The sequence below is a fragment of the Polyergus mexicanus genome, unplaced genomic scaffold (assembly GCF_030449975.1).
Source record: "Polyergus mexicanus isolate NDT 795.1 unplaced genomic scaffold, iyPolMexi1.0 SCAF_13, whole genome shotgun sequence".
Taxonomy (NCBI): Eukaryota; Metazoa; Arthropoda; class Insecta; order Hymenoptera; family Formicidae; genus Polyergus; species Polyergus mexicanus.
The window spans coordinates 2,290,169-2,308,271 of record NW_027223333.1 but is presented as its reverse complement, the minus strand read 5'-3'; the positions used below and the strand labels follow the sequence as shown (position 1 = coordinate 2,308,271).

The window sequence follows — 18,103 nt, the reverse complement described above, 5'->3', positions numbered from 1 at the left end:
AGGTATGCGGAGGAGTTATCGCGCGAAATTTGCATGCGCGTGTTTATCGGACCGGCATCTAGTTTCCTATTGCCGTGCATTTTATACACCGCGCGAATACATCGAAAGTGTAGCAATCAGCTCGGCTTGTGTATACATTTAATGGTGAACAAAACGCGACAGCTTTTACCGTAAGGAAACCGATACTTTGCCAATGAAACGTTTCGATGTTTTTAATTGGGATATATAATCATCGTCGACGTCGTGCAAATTTTGCGAATTTTTATTACAGCCATAAACGCGTCTTTGAATACAAGAAATTCGAATCTTCCTTCTTTCATATGTCGATTTTTTTAATAATCAGATTAAGAGGGCGAATCCGTTTTAAGCTCTCGAAAAATGAGTAAATCTTGTAAATCTTTTTACAATGCAACGACTTGATGAAAACTTTTTATTTTTTTTTTTGCAATACTAATACAATATTATTAAGTTAAGTAACTTAAATAAAAATTTTTAGCTCGAAGAAAATTTTTCTTTGACAATTATGCGAATATTTGCAGATTTATATTTTCATGGCACGGTGTACATGAAAACTCGGATTACGTTCAACGGATTGACTTCAAATTTTGCATGCGAGTCTCCAATAAGATTCCACATCTATTAACGAAGCCTTTTTTTAATTCGATTCCCCATTTTTTTTGTTATAAATAAAAAAAATTTGGATTTAAAAAAAAACGAAACTTTTTCAACCTGCCGCGATTTTTTAAAATTTTGAGAAAACACTTGGATAACAGATAGCTATCAATATAAAAGATAGCTATTTAATAATAATAATAATAAAAAAAAAAATACTTGTATTTTTTTACTTCAATTATGATAAACCAACATTCATCAAATCGTTGCGGTGCAAAAAAAATCTAGAAAATGTACGAATATTCAAATGGGTATGCCTCCTTAATATGGATATCGATTTAATAAATATTTGCGATGTATAGAAAGATGCGCTTCTTTGGATGTTCCATAAATGTTTTATATTTAATTTCTCGTTGCAGTGTTCTGTTAAAATTTTGTGCGCATAGCGTAGATAATGAATAATGCAATGGATATAATGTGTAAATTTATATGATATTATTCACGAGATGCTTTCCTCATACACATTGTTTTTCAAGAATCGTGAATGTTGCGAGGGTAAACAAAAGTTTTTATTATATATACTGGTTGGCCTATTTTAATCCATCCAGTCGAATATCTCAAAAACCAAGCCCGGAAGAGAAAAATGTTTCAGACAAAAGTTGTTTGGTTTCGAGGGGGCCATAAGATGGTACCATTGGTTTGACCTTGATGAGTCATTTGAAGGTCACGTGAAGGTCAACTTTAAAATCTTGAATGGAAACCCCCATTTTTTATTTAGTATTCTTGTAGCTTGCCTCGAGAGCTTTCCAGAACACTATAATAAACTATTTTTTTATTCAGTACTTTTTGAGTTATTTTATATTTTAATCTGACATCTTTTGATATAAAAAATTAAATATCTCATAAAATAGTTAGTTTTTGATAATCTTACCGTAATACTTTTATGTACAGAATAATGATACAAATCGATCAGTATAAAAAAAATAATAGTTTTTTAAAAAATTATTTACGATGTATTTTTTTAAACAATTATTTGTTTGTTTTTTTTTTGCGCTAATTGATTTGTCTCATTATTCTGTATATAAAAGTATTACGGTAAGATTATCGAAAATTGAATATTTTATGAGATATTTAATTTTTTATATCAAAAAATGTCAGATTAAAATATAAAATAACTCAAAAAGTTCTGAATAAAAAAATAGTTTATTATAGTGTTTTGGAAAGCTCTCGATGTCAGCTACAAGAATACTAAATAAAAAATGAGGATTTCCGTTTAAGATTTTAAAGTTGACCTTCACATAACCTTCAAATGATTTTCCAAGGTCAAATCATTGTCAGCATCTTATGGCCCCCTCGAAGCCACACAACTTTTGTTTGAAATATTTTTCTCTTCCGGGCTTGGTTTTTGAGATATTCGACTGGATGGATTAAAATGGGCCATCCAGTATATATAATAGTTTTGTTTGTTTAAACAATTAATCCTAATTTGTAAAGAGCATGTTGGACAGCTACGCACAATGTGCTAGTCGCAATGTTCGTAAACTGCGATAGTGAAACCGTCGTTTCGGGAAAACGCCTCGGGGCACGATATGTATCATTGTGCATGCGCAATATTTGATGGAAATATATATCGAGACGTAACTGTGTCTGCATACGTATATATCACACCGGTAAGTTTTCGCGTTGATCGTTTCATCATCATATCGTATTTATCTGATATTCGCGCGCTGTCTCGGCACGAAGATCCTCGAAGGAGATTTGATTATTTCCGATTGTTTTTTTAGAGAAAAAAAAAAAAGAAAATACCCTCCCCTCTCGTTACGTGACGTGTTAAGCGTAATAATGAAAGAGATCCTTCTGTTTAAAGGTAGCCCACGAGGTATGTCTAGCACAAGTTCGCAAAAGCGTGCACGCAAATGCCACCAGTAAGTCACCCACGAATCTAAGATCTATGCAAAAGACACCGTATACATGGCAGATATACATATACTTACCGATATAATACGCTTTAACTAACATTTAAGATAAGAATTTGAAAGCTTTATAAAAGCCTTTTTCAATTCATTACTCTTGATTAATTCTAGAGATCGACTTTGACAATTTCTTAAAAAAAAAAAAAAAAGGTGGGGGCAGATTACATCATCTGCTTTTGTAGCGTTTGACCCTCTTTGCAGTCTCCTTTTAATCTTTCCTTTTTCATAAAAATTCTATTCATATAATACTCACACTTACTTTAGAGGATAATCGCCGCATTTGTCCCTGTTATTGAAGAATTCTCTGCCAAGCAGGAGCCAGAACGGAAAGATTATGGCTACCGCGTTCGGCGACGAGAATCGTAAAAATAGATCACGGACGTTACTTTTTGCGTTCATTCGCCCCGAAAGAGGGCGAGAGTCTAAGTAACTTTTTTTTTGTCCGTCAAAATCCCCGGCCAACGGCCCCTATCGTCGAATGAGACAGACGCAAGGGAGATGGATGCAACGGGGCGCTCCGTTTCTCTGTCCGGTGAGAAAAGGAGGGTTGCACCTCTTGAGGGAGGATCATCAACCTACAAGGTTGATTAACTCGCGAGGAGACGCAGACGGAGCTTTGTAAAGGGCGACTTAATTACGCGCTATATTACGAGAGAAACAGAGGTTTTTTTTAATTTTCGACAAATCTTATTTTTATCCTCGCGTTTTATCCTCGCCAATACATAGCAATGTATATATATATATATATATATATATATATATAATATGTATATACATAATATGTACAGGTAACACGTACAATGATATTACGCCGGAGCAATTTTCATTTCTCATTTGCCTCGTTTCGTCCTATTAAAATGAGAATTCGTCGCATAAAGCGCACGACGTAAATTAACTTACATATTTTTTTTTTGTCCTTTAATATCGCTATTATACAGGGTGTCGCACAACCTTCGTGCAATATTTTAATAACGTATTCTGGAGGCAAAATGGAGTAAAAAATCTTAATACAAAAACATCGAGGCTACAATAGTTTTCGAATTATAATAAGTAATCAAAGTTTGGCAATAATATTGCGTAAAATAAATTGATTTCCACAAAATCTTCTCCGTACGATCGAAACGAAAATAAACTTCGTTTCTTAAATGTGTGAAAATATTAAGTTTACATTTCTATTTAAATATAATAATTAATCGACCATTTAAATTGTTGTTTAAAAAGAAAAAAAATTACATTTTTTACATACATTTATAGTTCGTCAATATCAGCTGACCGCCGCATAATACACATAGGAAACGATAAAATCAGCTGTTCGGTAAAAATCAACATTGCCCGATTTGTAAAATCAATAATAGATGACAGATCGGTACGCGTGTGTATGTGTATTAGAGTTACGCATCTGAAACGCGTGACATCATCGGCAAACTTTGATTGTTTGTAACTTAAAAATTATTATCAAAATTTTTGTATATTAAAATTTTTGACACTGTTTTATCTCTAGAATACACTATTAAAGGATTGTACGGAGATTGTGGGACATCCTATTTATGTATGCATTAAAAACTTCAAATTTAGAGGCCAAGTTCGATTTATTATTTTATTGACGCAACAGCCGAACAATAAAATCTTTCATTATACTTTTTCACCCTAAATCATAAACTCAGATTATACGAATTCAACTTGACATATTAGCATTTCGTATTAGTGCTCCGTTAGTCAAAAGCATTTCGGTCTATCGAACGTACCCGATTATCATTAGCGAATCTCATTTCTTGTACATCCTGCTATTTTTATCCTCATATTCATCTATCTACATTATTTACTCTGCTTTCATTTATAACTCTGTTACCAGTAATTTGTATAATACTTTCCGCTGTAATAGGACAACGCACGCTGCGTCATACACGTAGTCTCTTTAATAAATATTTATCTGAAGTTTTTTTACCTCTTATATAATTTTATGCGTTTATCGTTGAAGAATATTTCGGTGTCAAGTTTATTCCTTCTCTCTTCCTCTTTCTCTTTCTAGCGTCACAATTATTCCGACAGATTAATACTAAATAAGCCTCTTTCGCTTCGCTTTGAAATTCACACTGGTTTGAAGCCATAGCCACGCTCTCGTAGCGACGACCCACACTTTTTTCTACCCTTTAAGAATAGGATATTTTCGTCCGTATTTCCTGTCGGCGAATGTATGTACATTGTTGATGCTTTTCATACGTAGCTCGTCGTTTGACGGGCTTAACAAGGTTGCTTAATTAAGCCAGTTGTCGGGGCACGAATGTACATACAATATAATGCCAAAATTATTATCAAGCATTTATATGTACATTCGTCCCTCAGGTCCAAAATTTCACGTGTATTCGCGAATTTCGTATTCTCTCTCTCTTTCATTAATTCACGATAAAGGACGATCGCTTAAAGTATCGTTGGACGAAATACTCTCTCTCGAGAGAGAGAGAGAGGCGTAAGGATGCGGTCCTTTAAGAGGACAAGATGCAAAGATATCGTCCCATTCAGGAAATTTACTTTTCCATTTACTTCAACGCGCGGAAGTGTGTATCTCTCTTTGAATCTATTTTCTAGCATCTTCCGCGATATATCTCTTTATCAATATATTTTCAATTGCATTATCTGTATTCTCACCTGTATTAAGTACTCTTTCTCTCTCTGTCTTTTTTCTTCTCGTACTTGAAATTTTCCTCATTATCGTTAGCATTCATTCGCATGCTCGCATGCTTTACACTAATTGGATTCCATCGGTCCGAACTCGCATATAGCTTCGATCTTGCATGCCAGCCATGCGGCACATTGTGGACAAGTGCGACAATAATCTAGCGTGCGATGTCAGCTTGTCGCTCGTGATTGAAACATTATTACGATGTGATTCAAGTGACAAGAAGTTGAATGCTGCCGAGAACTAACTACGTCTGGATTGGCTTTTGACTTTTGCTCGAAGTAACACACAATAATGCATGATTGGACATAATTTAACGCTGTGACGAAAGGAAACTTTCTATCGTTCATTCGCGATATTGCAGGAAGAATCACATAAACGTTTCGAGGAAATATTTTCTTTTTTACTTTCTTACGAGGAAAAATATCTCGTATTTATATATTTTTCTTCTTACATCATTATTTCATTCATTACCCTGCGTTTTATAGAGCGATTCTTATTTTCAGAAATTTTCCTGATACATGAAATAATGCTGAGATCAATTTTTATATATTAGTGCTCCTTTTTTTCCCGTTCGAAACGCTTTTATTGTATTATATACACTAGCACAGTATTTTACAATCTAGCTTTCAGTACACGTAGCATGACAAATCTATCTAGATTACGACAGCAGAAAGATTTTCAGTCGAATTGACAATCAGCTGATTCGCAGATTTTCTCGCAACTTTTGCGAGAAAAAAGAATTGAAATTCGTGATAATCTTCCTGCGATCGATTGCGTGCTTGAAACCATGTACGATTTAAAAAGTAGATTTTATTCTCTCTACCATCTTTATACGAACAGACGATACCGATGTCGTACTCTTTTTACGATGTACAGAGACACCATTATGGCTGCTGCTGCAAATAGCGCCCATAAAAAACGAACGAGACCTCGTGGTCTTGTTCCTGCTGACGTTTCGAGACATCACCGCCCTGAAACAGCCGATCGAAACGGACGACACCAAAGGCGGCCTCTCCAAATTCGCCAAGCTCGCCAGATCGGTCACCAGATCAAGATCGGTCCTGGTCTCGCAGTTCAGCTCGCATCTGCCGGCTTTGAAGGACTCAACTGCACCAATTACCACCAAACAATCGCATTTGGGTCACGTAAGTCGCTGTAATTTTAACACACTAAAATTTCTATACTATCATATATTATATAATTTTATATATTATATGTGTATTATACGCATATATATTTCTTTTAATGCATATATTTTTATATTTTGTATATTATATAATTTTCTTTTATTTTAAAATATATGTGTGTTTTGATATCTATTTTTTTATCTATGGCCGTAAATTTATTTTGATTATTTAAAATTTAAAAACAATATAACGGTAGTTACGATCGATTTATGAAATCTCATTTAGAAGTCGATGAAATAGTAATGTATTTTCAATATTGCTCCACTTTGTCAGGAAATGGAAAGCTAAGAATACATTTGCATGAATCTTTCTTCAAAATCAACATTGAAAGCTTATACATTTGAAAGCTCTTTGGAGCGTGAAGAGCTAATGGAGCCAGACTCGGTGTTAGGGGAAAGATATCAGACAAATGAGACACGGTGAAAATAAAATCGATGTGAAGGCATTGAAAGATTGTTTATTCTCTTCCGCGTAATTTTTTTTTTTTTTTAATATAAAAATAATTTATGAAAAAATAATATTTTTATGAACAAAAGACAATATACAATAAATGACTAATTTTTGCTAATAATTATCCTTCATAAAGAAAGAATTTGTTCTTGAAGTATATTTTAAAATGTTACGTTTCTTCTTTCAGATGATGTCTTTAAGTGGCGATGTTATGCCGCAATACAGACAGGAAGCGCCGAAAACGCCACCGCACATCCTATTGCATTATTGTGCATTTAAAGCGATCTGGGACTGGATCATTTTATGTTTGACCTTTTACACAGCCATCATGGTGCCGTATAACGTTGCCTTTAAAAACAAGACCAGCGAGGACGTCTCCCTGCTGGTTGTCGACAGTATCGTCGACGTGATATTCTTCATCGACATAGTGCTAAATTTTCATACAACGTTCGTCGGTGCTGGTGGCGAAGTGGTGTCTGATCCAAAGGTGAACTTAATTTCTTTGTAAAGTATTCTTGACGAAAGACGAATTTATTATTATTGTATAATAATATTGTAAAATTGTCGTAAATAATTTGCATTTGCGAAATACTTTTGCTCGCATTGATACGTTGAACCGTTCGTTTCATAAGCAACGCACTTTGGCACTTTCAGGTAATCAGAATGAACTATCTGAAATCTTGGTTCATCATAGATCTGCTAAGCTGTCTACCGTATGATGTGTTTAACGCCTTCGACCACGACGAGGACGGGATAGGTAGTCTATTCTCGGCCCTGAAGGTGGTACGATTGCTGCGACTCGGCAGAGTCGTACGCAAGCTAGATCGTTATCTGGAGTACGGTGCCGCGATGCTCATTCTTCTGCTCTGTTTCTACATGTTGGTTGCTCACTGGCTGGCCTGTATCTGGTACGTCACATTAAGGTGATTTTACCCTGCGTACACGTATTTAAGGTAACACACACGCCTCCCCGGAAGACGAGTACGCCGTGTAACAATCGTTCACCATTATAACAATATACATTCGAACATATCGTCATATGATTCTTGTTGTGCCACGTGATACGTTTATGTCACTGCGTTTAAATTCCGTGATCACTCATATATTTCTTGTTTCCCATCATATATATTTTTCCCGTAGATTTTCTGACCGTCGTTTACCTTATTATCTATATTTGCCTCCCACTTATATTATCGCAAAAAATGAGCATTGATCTTTGTATCACTTCTTAATTTACTAAAAATATCGATCAAGTTTAATTCGACATGATTTTGAAGGAAATAACATGTGACGCTCCGCATCCATCAAATCCGTAGCCTTGTAAGAGATTTCGTTTTGTTAAAGGTATTCGATAGGAAGATCAGACGCCGACGCCGGGGTACAGTATTCGTGGTTGTGGAAGTTGGCCAATGTTACCCAGTCACCTTACAGCTACTTGTGGACCAATGCCAGCACCGCACCTGAACTTGTAGCCGGCCCATCACGTCGCACGATGTATGTCACTGCTCTTTACTTCACGATGACTTGCATGACCTCCGTGGGTTTTGGGAACGTTGCGGCTGAGACCGACAACGAGAAGATCTTTACCATCTGCATGATGATCATTGCTGGTATGAACAATATTACTATTAATTCCTATAATTTTTTTATCGATGTATGTAAATATATAGAAAATAGATTAAACTAAAAATGAGAAAAATTCATAAAATAAGAGTTTGAAACTGTCGTTTTTCTTCTTTTTCTCTCTCTCTCTCTCTCTCTCTCTTTCTCTTTCTTTTCCTCGACCAGCCTTATTGTACGCCACGATCTTCGGTCACGTCACTACGATCATCCAGCAAATGACGTCCGCCACCGCCAAGTATCATGACATGTTGAACAACGTAAGGGAATTCATGAAGCTGCACGAAGTGCCGAAAGCCCTCAGTGAGCGCGTCATGGATTACGTCGTCAGCACGTGGGCGATGACCAAAGGTCTAGACACAGACAAGGTTCTCAATTACTGCCCCAAGGACATGAAGGCCGACATCTGCGTGCATCTCAATCGGAAGGTCTTCAATGAACATCCCGCCTTCAGGTAAATTCAATCGCACATTTTCCGATTTTGAACTCTGGAAAAAAAAAAGAGAAATTTAAATAGTCTTAATTTTATTAAGTATACTAATTCATTATATTTCGCGCGTTTATTATTTAGATTAGCGTCTGACGGGTGTCTGCGCGCTTTGGCGATGCACTTTACCATGTCGCATAGCGCACCCGGCGATCTGCTGTATCACACGGGAGAGTCCATCGACTCTCTATGCTTCATCGTGACCGGCAGCCTCGAGGTCATACAGGACGACGAGGTGGTGGCGATTCTGGGAAAGGGTGACGTTTTTGGCGACAGTTTCTGGACGAATCCGTCGATCGGCCAAAGTGCGGCGAACGTTCGGGCGCTTACCTACTGCGATCTGCACACGATCAAGCGGGATCGGCTGTTGGAAGTGTTGGACTTTTATCAGGCTTTCGCGAATTCCTTCGCTAGGAATTTGATCCTGACTTACAACCTGAGTCACCGGGTGAGTTTTTTTTAGATGGAAAAAAAAAGATATCGTATCGTTCGTATGAGCACGCCTGTTATAAATCGATGGAAGAAATCTGATTGGATCATAACTCTATCGAAAGAGATGTAGATTTTGATTAATTATTGAAGCTTTAATAGATCTTACAATAATCAATGATTTCCTTCGATTTTATAACTGGTAAATGATCGATCTGTTTTCATTACATGTGTGTATTTTTTTATTCTTTACACGATGACACGATTATACAGTCTTAGTTAACAAGAGCAATTTGTATGGCACACGGTTATTCGTTTACGGATAATTAACATACGCAGAGAACGATAAATTAACAATCATAATGACTCGTCAGGCACTATACAATAGGCATTCAGGCCACGCAACGATTGGCATGATTTTCTTTAATATTATGGCGTTACATTTAACAAAAAAAGATACACGTGATAAAGTTGCATGATAAGTAATAATCGAGTCACCAAAAAGAGACAATCGCGAAACGATATAACATCAGGCCGTTATAAAAAGGGACAAAAAAGTCCTATATAATATATAATATAATAATATACTTAAATAATTATACAAATAAATAGCCTCGCACACCTATAAGTCTGTAAAAAAAAAAAAAAAAACATACATAAAGATCGCGCATTCGTACATGTATACAAACAAACAGAACCTTCTCATTCAAACTTTTCGCGATAATTTTCATAATGTAATTCGTTTCCGTTAATGTGCTTTAATTACTTCTCGTAACGTTATCACACGGATTCAATTCAATCTTAAAGATTATGTAAAATGGGAAGATTCTCTGTTTTTCTTTTTCTCGTCTATACTGTAACTAGTTATTTTTGTAAATTATTAAGATTTTATACATATTTCTCTCATACCCGTATATATCCATTTACAATTATCAGAATCGATAACAAATTTTACTTTAATATATTTTATTCGAATTAAATCAAGTTGAACAATCTTAAATATCTGTAAATATCTTTACAACATTAGCATTCTTTCTCTCTCTCTCTCTCTCTGCTCGTACTTCCATAAAAATTCCTAAATTTTGTATCACAATTACTCATGTTCTTCGCGAAGCCCCTCACTATGTAACTTACGACCGGACAGTTCTAGCATGACTTTGGACGCCGGGTCTTGATCCAACACAGATTTCGTCTCGCGCATGTCTTCTTCGACGTCCGGCATCGGGCCGACCCCCCACACCTCGCAGTGTTTGATTTTAAAGTCTTCCTTACCGCTAAGTTGTACATAATTCTGGAAAGTAGTGCACGACAAGCTCGATTTACCGGTGCCGTATTCGCAGTCCAACCAGAGGCCGGGATAGTTGAGCTGCCCCCCCATGAGCAGGCCGTTAGGCATCGTTTGCTGATGGAGATTGAGATACTGATAGTGATTGTTGTAATTCGTCGACGAGAAGGTCAGTATTTCCGGGTCGAGCTTGAATAGGAACGAAGTTTGATTCCCTATGAAGTTCGGTCCTAGCCTCCAGCTATAGGAGGCAAAACCGCCGAACACGTGGTCATCCATATCTTGAAGTATGATTATCGTTGCGCCTTGCATGACGATCCTTCCCAGCATAGTGGAAAACGACTCGCCGTGCACCTGACTCGAGAACAGAAATCGCCATTCGTCACGTAGCGCGTGTGGCAAACTCAGATTCAGGAACAGAACATCTCCTAAGCCTAGTATACTCGGAAAGTGCGGTATATTCTCCAAACCCTTGCACAACGGCAGAAGATTCAGATCATTTATCCGCGCACTTGTATTCTTATCGCTACCTTTCTTCTGAGAGATTAGATAGAGGTATTGGAAAACATGTGACTGAATGCTCTTGAATGTAGCCGCTGTCACGAACCAATTTTCCACTTGATCGACGGTTAACACGTCCCCGTATTTCACCAGATCCTCGCAGAGACAACGCGAACGCATTCCTATACGTCTAGTATTGACAGTACAGCCGATGCTGATCCAGCTGAGGTGATGTGTATTACCAGAATTCTTTTGTAGTCGCAAGTAAGAGTTGATCGTTGCTTGAATGTACTGAAGAAATATAGCGGTGGGCATTTCATACTTTCGCTCCTCGTCCGAAAAACCGTCAAAGATCAAATTGGTGCGTTCCTCGGGATTACCACGTACGGCAAAAACATAAAGTCTACCAAAGTTTTCACCATTGACAGCCGAGACCTTCTTGCCAGGTTCGTGGCAGAGAAACCGTACCACAAACTGCAGCAATATATCGTCCAAGTGGGTCGACCAGTGCTTGAATATATCTTCGCGTTTAATGGAACCAGAGCTGCGGGACATGGATTTAAAGAGATTCTCCACTAATGTCAACTCGTCCGCGGAAAGAATATTCGCTGACGAAGCGGAACGGCTCGATCCATGACCCATCTGAAATAATCGCATAGCATAATATTAATCATTCTGGCCATTTCAATAATAATTCTTTTATCAGTTTCATTTTTCTAATCATAAATTATAGTGCTTGCCAAGTATGTAAATTAATTCTACAAACTTGTACCGCAAAACTATTGTATATCAGCGATGTACATTTGTTTCTTTTATGAATGCGCAACAATTACTTCATGCAAATTATTATACTAAATCTAGTAACATTAATTTGCTATCGCAAAGTAGTGCAAAGGTAAACTGCTGATGTCAGGAAAACTTCCACACACATACGCGTCTTAGAATCTTCGCAGATCATGCTACACGTATTCTCGCTACCGGCTTTACAGTCATAAGAAGAATCTCTATACAAGTTTTGCCACGACACACTTCTCTGAGCACTGAGATTAAGCGAAGTCTCGGTATCGCCTTCCGCGTTATCGTCGATAACGCGACATGATGTACGCACCTTTTGTACGGACGAACGATCTCCCTTCTCGACAATCCATATACCTTTTCGTTTGTCACCCCCTCCCCCGTCCAGAGGACGCAGAGATTGTCACCCGGGATATTTCACGGCTCTCCACACGTGACGGGTGACGGCGGCTCGCGTCCCCTCACGTAACGCCGCGACGTCACGTCACGTTACGTTACGTCACGTCACGTCGTCGTCGCGCGAACGACTCGAACGCGCTCGGCATCGGATTTTAGAGGTTATGCGCAGCGTTATGCCCCTACATCGACGCCCCTATCGACTTCCGCCATCGCGCCTGCGCCACTGACCTTCGACACGCTTCACGTTTATGTATCATTTATGCGCGGACGTGTGTGCACCTTCCTCGTTCGTCTCGCGCGCACGAGAAAATCGACGGTGAAGCTTCAAATAAGGCTTGTCAAACGATCGTCTCGACCTTTTCGTTCAAATATCGCGGAATAAAGGCTTGTGAAGCGGTGGCGAATTTAATAAATCCGGGGGCGAGATAACGTCCGTCGTAACAAAGTATGGGAAATATCAGAAAGAGAGAGAGAGAGAGAGAGAGTGGAAGGGCGAGAGTACGAGAGAGGGAAAGGACGAATACTGAAAAGAGAAAATAATTTAAATTTTCCCCGCGAATAAGAGTTAGAAGGCAAGCTTTTGCGATTGCGTCCGTATAAATTTGAATTTGGCAAGGGCAAATTTTTATATAGATGAGATATTTCTAGAATCTAAAAAAGAGCGCGAAACGAGAGAACCGGAAATATAGCCGTTTCATCCGTCCCGCGTTACGTCATTGTCACGTCACGTATTCATACGCATATATATTCACGTCTATGTGCATATAAATTATGCACAAAAATTTCGACAAGATGACGCGACGAAAGGATATGGGCGTGAAGGGCGCGAAATAGCGCGGTCCCGCTTAAAGGAAATGGACGCGAATTTCGCAAATTGTGCAATTTTCAAAGGAATGCGACGAGGATCATCGAATCTACGCACAGAGCGCATTCAAGATGATGCACGTGAATAAGCCGAAACACAGCTTCGGCTGTTTCCACGCACTTCTCGCGTCAGCTCGAAAACACTTTGCTGTATAAGTATTGTCTTAATGAAAATTCATGTTTTCTCTTTTACAAGAAATATTTCACGCAGAATAATATACTAATTAATATATATCTCATATTAAATAATATGAATATACAGGGCGGGGCATTTATATCGAGACACCTAAATATCTAAAGAATAAAGCAAGATAAGGTTAAGTAATAAAATCAAGTATAAAATATCTCGTAAACTGTGAAACTTTTGGCCATCATACCTTTATAATTTTTTATGCAGAATATTGCAAGGAATCGATTTATGTAAAAAAATTGGGGTGTTTCTATTTAAAAAAAACAAGACTGACATTGAAATCTCCGAAGCGCCTCCACCCAAAGTCAAACTAATGGTACCATCTTATGACCCCCTTACAACCGTACAACTTTTGTCTAAAACATTTCTTTCAATCTTGCTTTATTTTTTAGATATTTAAAAAATGTGTCTCAATTTAAATGCCCCACCCTGTATATATTTCATATTAAATAATATGAAATATACAAATTGTATACTTGATAAATAATATAGGATAAACTTTTTATATTTGTTATAGGAAAAATGATAATTTAAATATATATAAATATATATGTATAATGAATATATTTTATTTCTGTTTATTATTATAGTTATAATTTTTTGATATGTGACACATGTTCCCTCATAATTGCAATTATTAAATTTGTTTTTAATAATTTTTTAGTAGTAATTATTGAATATCTTAATTTGTTAGAAATTTGCACTATTTTTATCGTACTAATAATGACTTTTATTACATCTATTTATTGTTATATATATTGTACATACATTTATATTAATGAAGTTAAATCCTGTGTGCAGCTCATCTTTCGAAAAGTCGCCGATGTCCGTCGAGAAAAGGAATTGGCCGAGAGGAGGAAAAACGAGCCTCAGTTGGATCAAGCGCAGGATCATCTGGTTCGCAAGATCTTCTCGAGGTAGGAAAACATTTGCCAGCAGCTATTAGTTATCGGATACAATCGGATGTGCAGTCGGGCTCGATGCCAGTTAGAAATCCTTGGACGAGAATAAAAGGAATCCATTCTGAGAAATCGTATATGTACGAGCTTCGGCAAATTTCGAATAAAAGAAGAAATTCAATAATTTAACGAAATTGTAATCTTCGAAGATTATAAATATTTTGATTTTATAGAATGGATTTCTGGTGCAAAAATTACGATTGTTGTTGCAAGCATTAGCTTAGTGATTAACGACTTCCGGTTGCCAATGATGATGAAACTGTTCGAAAGTATATATATGCTTCGATCTGTTTCGACAACTATCGAAGCATGCGAAGAAGCTCATTTAATTTTGCATTCAAAATTTCTTCTTCTACACGATGTCTAGATTATAAGTGAATCTTGTGCGACATCATAAGATTCTGCATAATAATTCATGATACTTATTTTCACGCGTACAACGATATACGATATTTCATAATCATAGCGCAATCTTTTATTGTTATTTCTACGAAAGTTTTTCATGCCACGAAAAATAACTATATATAACTGTACATTGAAATAATTCTGTATACTAATCAATCACAGCATTTCTATACTGGGTAAAGTGCATATCAAGAATTATTAATTAATGAAAATAAATGAAAATATCGATCGGCGAAAATAAATTTGGCAATAATTGAAGTTATTGACGAAGATTGTGAGATCTTGTCCAAACAAACTTTAAATGAACCGGAAGTATACGTAATAGCGCTGCTGATGGATCACTATATGGTAGCTTCCTTCCGTATCTTTGTACGCGTAATATCCTGTGTGACAATGTAGAAGTGTGTAGAAGAAAGAGAAAAAGAGAGAAGAAGAAAGCAAGCAAGAGAAAAAGAAAGAATGAGAGAGATAGAGCCAAAATGTGTGCCAAGAATTTATCGCGGACGTTCTTTATATTTTCCGTGGCTGTTGCTGAATGTGATCGTGTTGCTTGGCTGGCCTGTTATTTCCGCGAAGGTTCAAGAGCGACGGGGAAGGCCAAATCGGCATGACCAGGATCGTGAGCGGACGGTCCCAACAGGATTCCGACGAGGAGCTCACCGTCAACGTCCTGCCGCCCTGGCCGAGTTTTAGGCAATTTCATTTTTCTTATTCATATTTATTTCTTCTTCAATTCTCTTTTTTGTCTTTTTCCTCGCTACCTACACAATCTTTTATTATTATCTCGTTAACATTATTATTATTATATTGTCATTATTATTATTATTCTTATTATTCTTATTATCCTTTGTCTGTGGTTGAATTTATATTTATTACTGTTATGATTGCCTTATTATTATGACCGTGGCAGTTTTATTAATACCCACTGCGTATATGTATACGATGAATACTCTATATTATATATTACATTATACATATAATTCAATATTCGCACATGTGTATATATATGTAATATTCACGGATATATACCGTATATCACGGACAGGGCGCGAGCTTGTCATATGTGTGTCTTTGCGAAACAATCCCACGTTTGAACATTGACGTTTTGAGTTTTGTTAATTAGAAGTCTTGTTAAATATTTTCGGTTTTTATCGCAAAGTTGATATATATATATATTTATTCGTCAACTTTAAAAGACATGATAATGCAGCGAGAGAGAATGAGAAAGATAAAAGATAAAATAATTTTATTTAAAAAGGATTTAAGCGAATGTGTGTGTTTTTGAAGAAAATTATAATATAAGATATAAGATTATTAAAATATTCAATAAGATACATACTTTTTATATATATATATAAAGAATTTATATATTCAAGCCGAAACTACAACTTTTAATTTCAATAATGTGATCGAGCAAATGAGGGATTAAACTGCATCTTTGTTCTCTTTAAAACAGAGATGACGTATACGTGACAGGATGATTTTATACAATATTGACAAATTTCACTCTCGATTTAATTTTCCATCCCAGTGTAGAGTCGATTTTTTCTTAGACGAATTAAATATTTGGTTTATAAACAATATTAAACTTTTACGACGTTTAATGGTGAAACTCAGGGAAACATAAAAATTTAGATTTAGTTAAACTTTCGTGAGATAGGGAGAGAGAAAGAGGAGATCGATCTCTTCTTCAGATTGGTCGGAGATTTCTTTGAGCTGAAATTTGTCATTGTCATTCGTGAACTCTGTAAACACACACACACACACACACACACACACACACACATACACGCTCGGGCACTTTCCCCGCCTTAATTCGCCACGACGAATACCGTAATGTACGTCCCGTAATGCGCCAGCCGGAAGATATCACGTACGCGCACACGCTTGAATGTGGACAACGATAAATTTTCATCGCACGTCGAGACACGAGCAAATCAAAATTTCTCTGCCATCGAGTATTTGCTCAGATTTACCTTATTATTGAGAACGCATTTATTTAGAAAATTATTTAAAACTTGTTAAAATTAATACAATTTTTTTTTTTACTTTGCAATAATATTAAAATTTTATTCAATCTTTGATAATATTTGTTGAGCTAACAAAAGACGAAAGTTAGAGAAAAATTGACTTGAAATTTACTTGACAAATACTCTAATATTTAAAGTTTATTGGATAATTCTTGCCCAAATAATTAAAACTTTTCTTGTCAACATGTATGAATACTATATTGCAGAGATTATACGCTACAAAGATTTTTAAGATTTGCTCGTTCTTCCAGCAGCATTTTTAAACGAGACGTGCACTTCATTTCATATTGGGTGATTGCATAAGTTCGTGCCCGATTTAAATATAAACTTCAATAGATTATATTTTAGAGATAACACTTTTATTAATCAATTATATAGTCTCCATTCTTTTCTACAATGGTTTTCCAACGATCTATAAGCTTGCCGATTCCATTTTTGAAGAAAGAACTTGGTTTTTCTCGAAAAAAGTTTGTAAGGTGGTTTTCGACAGCTTCCTCGGAATTGAGATTCTTGCCATTTAAACTATTCTGCAAAGACCGGAACAGATAAAAATCTGAAGGCGCAATATCTGGAGAATATGGCGGGTGCTGCAGAATTTCCCATTGCAACTCTTGCAGTTTTCCTGCAGCTTATTCCTTTCAGTTAGGAGATGCGGCACCCACGTATCAAGCTTGGAAGTGTATCCAAGCTTTTTTAAATGACGAAAAGCGGTTGAATTATCGATGTTCAGCCTCTCAGCAATATCCTCAGTTGTAATCCTTGGGTTTCTTTCCACTAAGGCATGCACAATGTCATCATCAATGCCAGAAGGCCGTCCAGAGCGAGGTTGACCCTCCAAGTTGAAATCACCATTTCGAAATCTGCCAAACCACTTTTTGACTGTTCGGAGAGCAGAAACGCGGTCCAAATAAACGCTTTGAATATTTTTTTGTGCAATCCCAACACTCACGCCTTTCCGAAATTCATATAGCATTACATGCCGCAAATGCACCTTTCGTTCTCCATTTTTAATGATTTCTCTTATGCACAAATGGACTTATCGGAACAATGTCTGACGCTAAATTGACATAAGACAACGTCATCTATTCGGTGTAAGCAACAATTACCACACGAAAACAATAGAACTCCGCCATGCAGTAATTTAATGCCATCTATGAAAATCGGGCACGAACTTATGCAATCATCCAATATATCACCAATCATTATTTTACTAATTACATTGCAGTTTCTAACGAAT

The 18,103-nt window shown here is 36.6% G+C and overlaps 2 protein-coding genes across 10 annotated transcripts in view; one reads left to right on the top strand and one right to left on the bottom strand.

Annotated features, from left to right (window-relative positions):
* The window catches only part of Eag (ether a go-go), a 102,493-nt gene that overhangs the window by 71,222 nt on the left and 13,168 nt on the right, over nt 1-18,103 (top strand). For 5 of the 8 annotated variants that reach the window (XR_011447759.1, XR_011447758.1, XM_070306072.1 and 2 more), the window contains 8 exons: nt 6,142-6,410; nt 7,090-7,389; nt 7,557-7,825; nt 8,247-8,512; nt 8,691-8,976; nt 9,094-9,457; nt 14,274-14,389; nt 15,413-15,529. Coding sequence is in view for 6 of the 8 variants with exons in the window: in XM_070306072.1 (XP_070162173.1) it covers nt 6,142-6,410; nt 7,090-7,389; nt 7,557-7,825; nt 8,247-8,512; nt 8,691-8,976; nt 9,094-9,457; nt 14,274-14,389; nt 15,413-15,529 (1,987 nt within the window). In the remaining 2 variants the exon portion in view is untranslated. The remainder of the gene's footprint in view (nt 1-6,141; nt 6,411-7,089; nt 7,390-7,556; nt 7,826-8,246; nt 8,513-8,690; nt 8,977-9,093; nt 9,458-14,273; nt 14,390-15,412; nt 15,530-18,103) is intronic. The other 3 variants (XM_070306073.1, XM_070306076.1, XM_070306075.1) reach the window with 3 other exon arrangements.
* Nucleotides 9,661-12,603, bottom strand: LOC138938805 (MTOR-associated protein MEAK7). 2 transcript variants are annotated; one of them, XM_070306094.1, is made up of 2 exons: nt 12,158-12,259; nt 9,661-11,866 (listed from the first exon to the last, which is right to left on the bottom strand). In XM_070306094.1, the coding sequence occupies exon 2, from the start codon at nt 11,864-11,866 to the stop codon at nt 10,532-10,534; it is 1,335 nt and encodes a 444-aa protein (XP_070162195.1). In that variant the 5' UTR covers nt 12,158-12,259; the 3' UTR covers nt 9,661-10,531. The 2 variants fall into 2 exon arrangements, with proteins under 2 accessions (XP_070162195.1, XP_070162193.1); XM_070306092.1 differs by lacking the exon at nt 12,158-12,259 and adding an exon at nt 12,333-12,603 and having other exon boundaries at nt 9,662-11,866.

Coding starts and splice junctions, on each gene's coding strand:
- LOC138938805 (XM_070306092.1), bottom strand. CDS start 11,866: ATGGGTCATGGATCGAGCCGTTCCGCTTCGTCAGCGAATATTCTTTCC.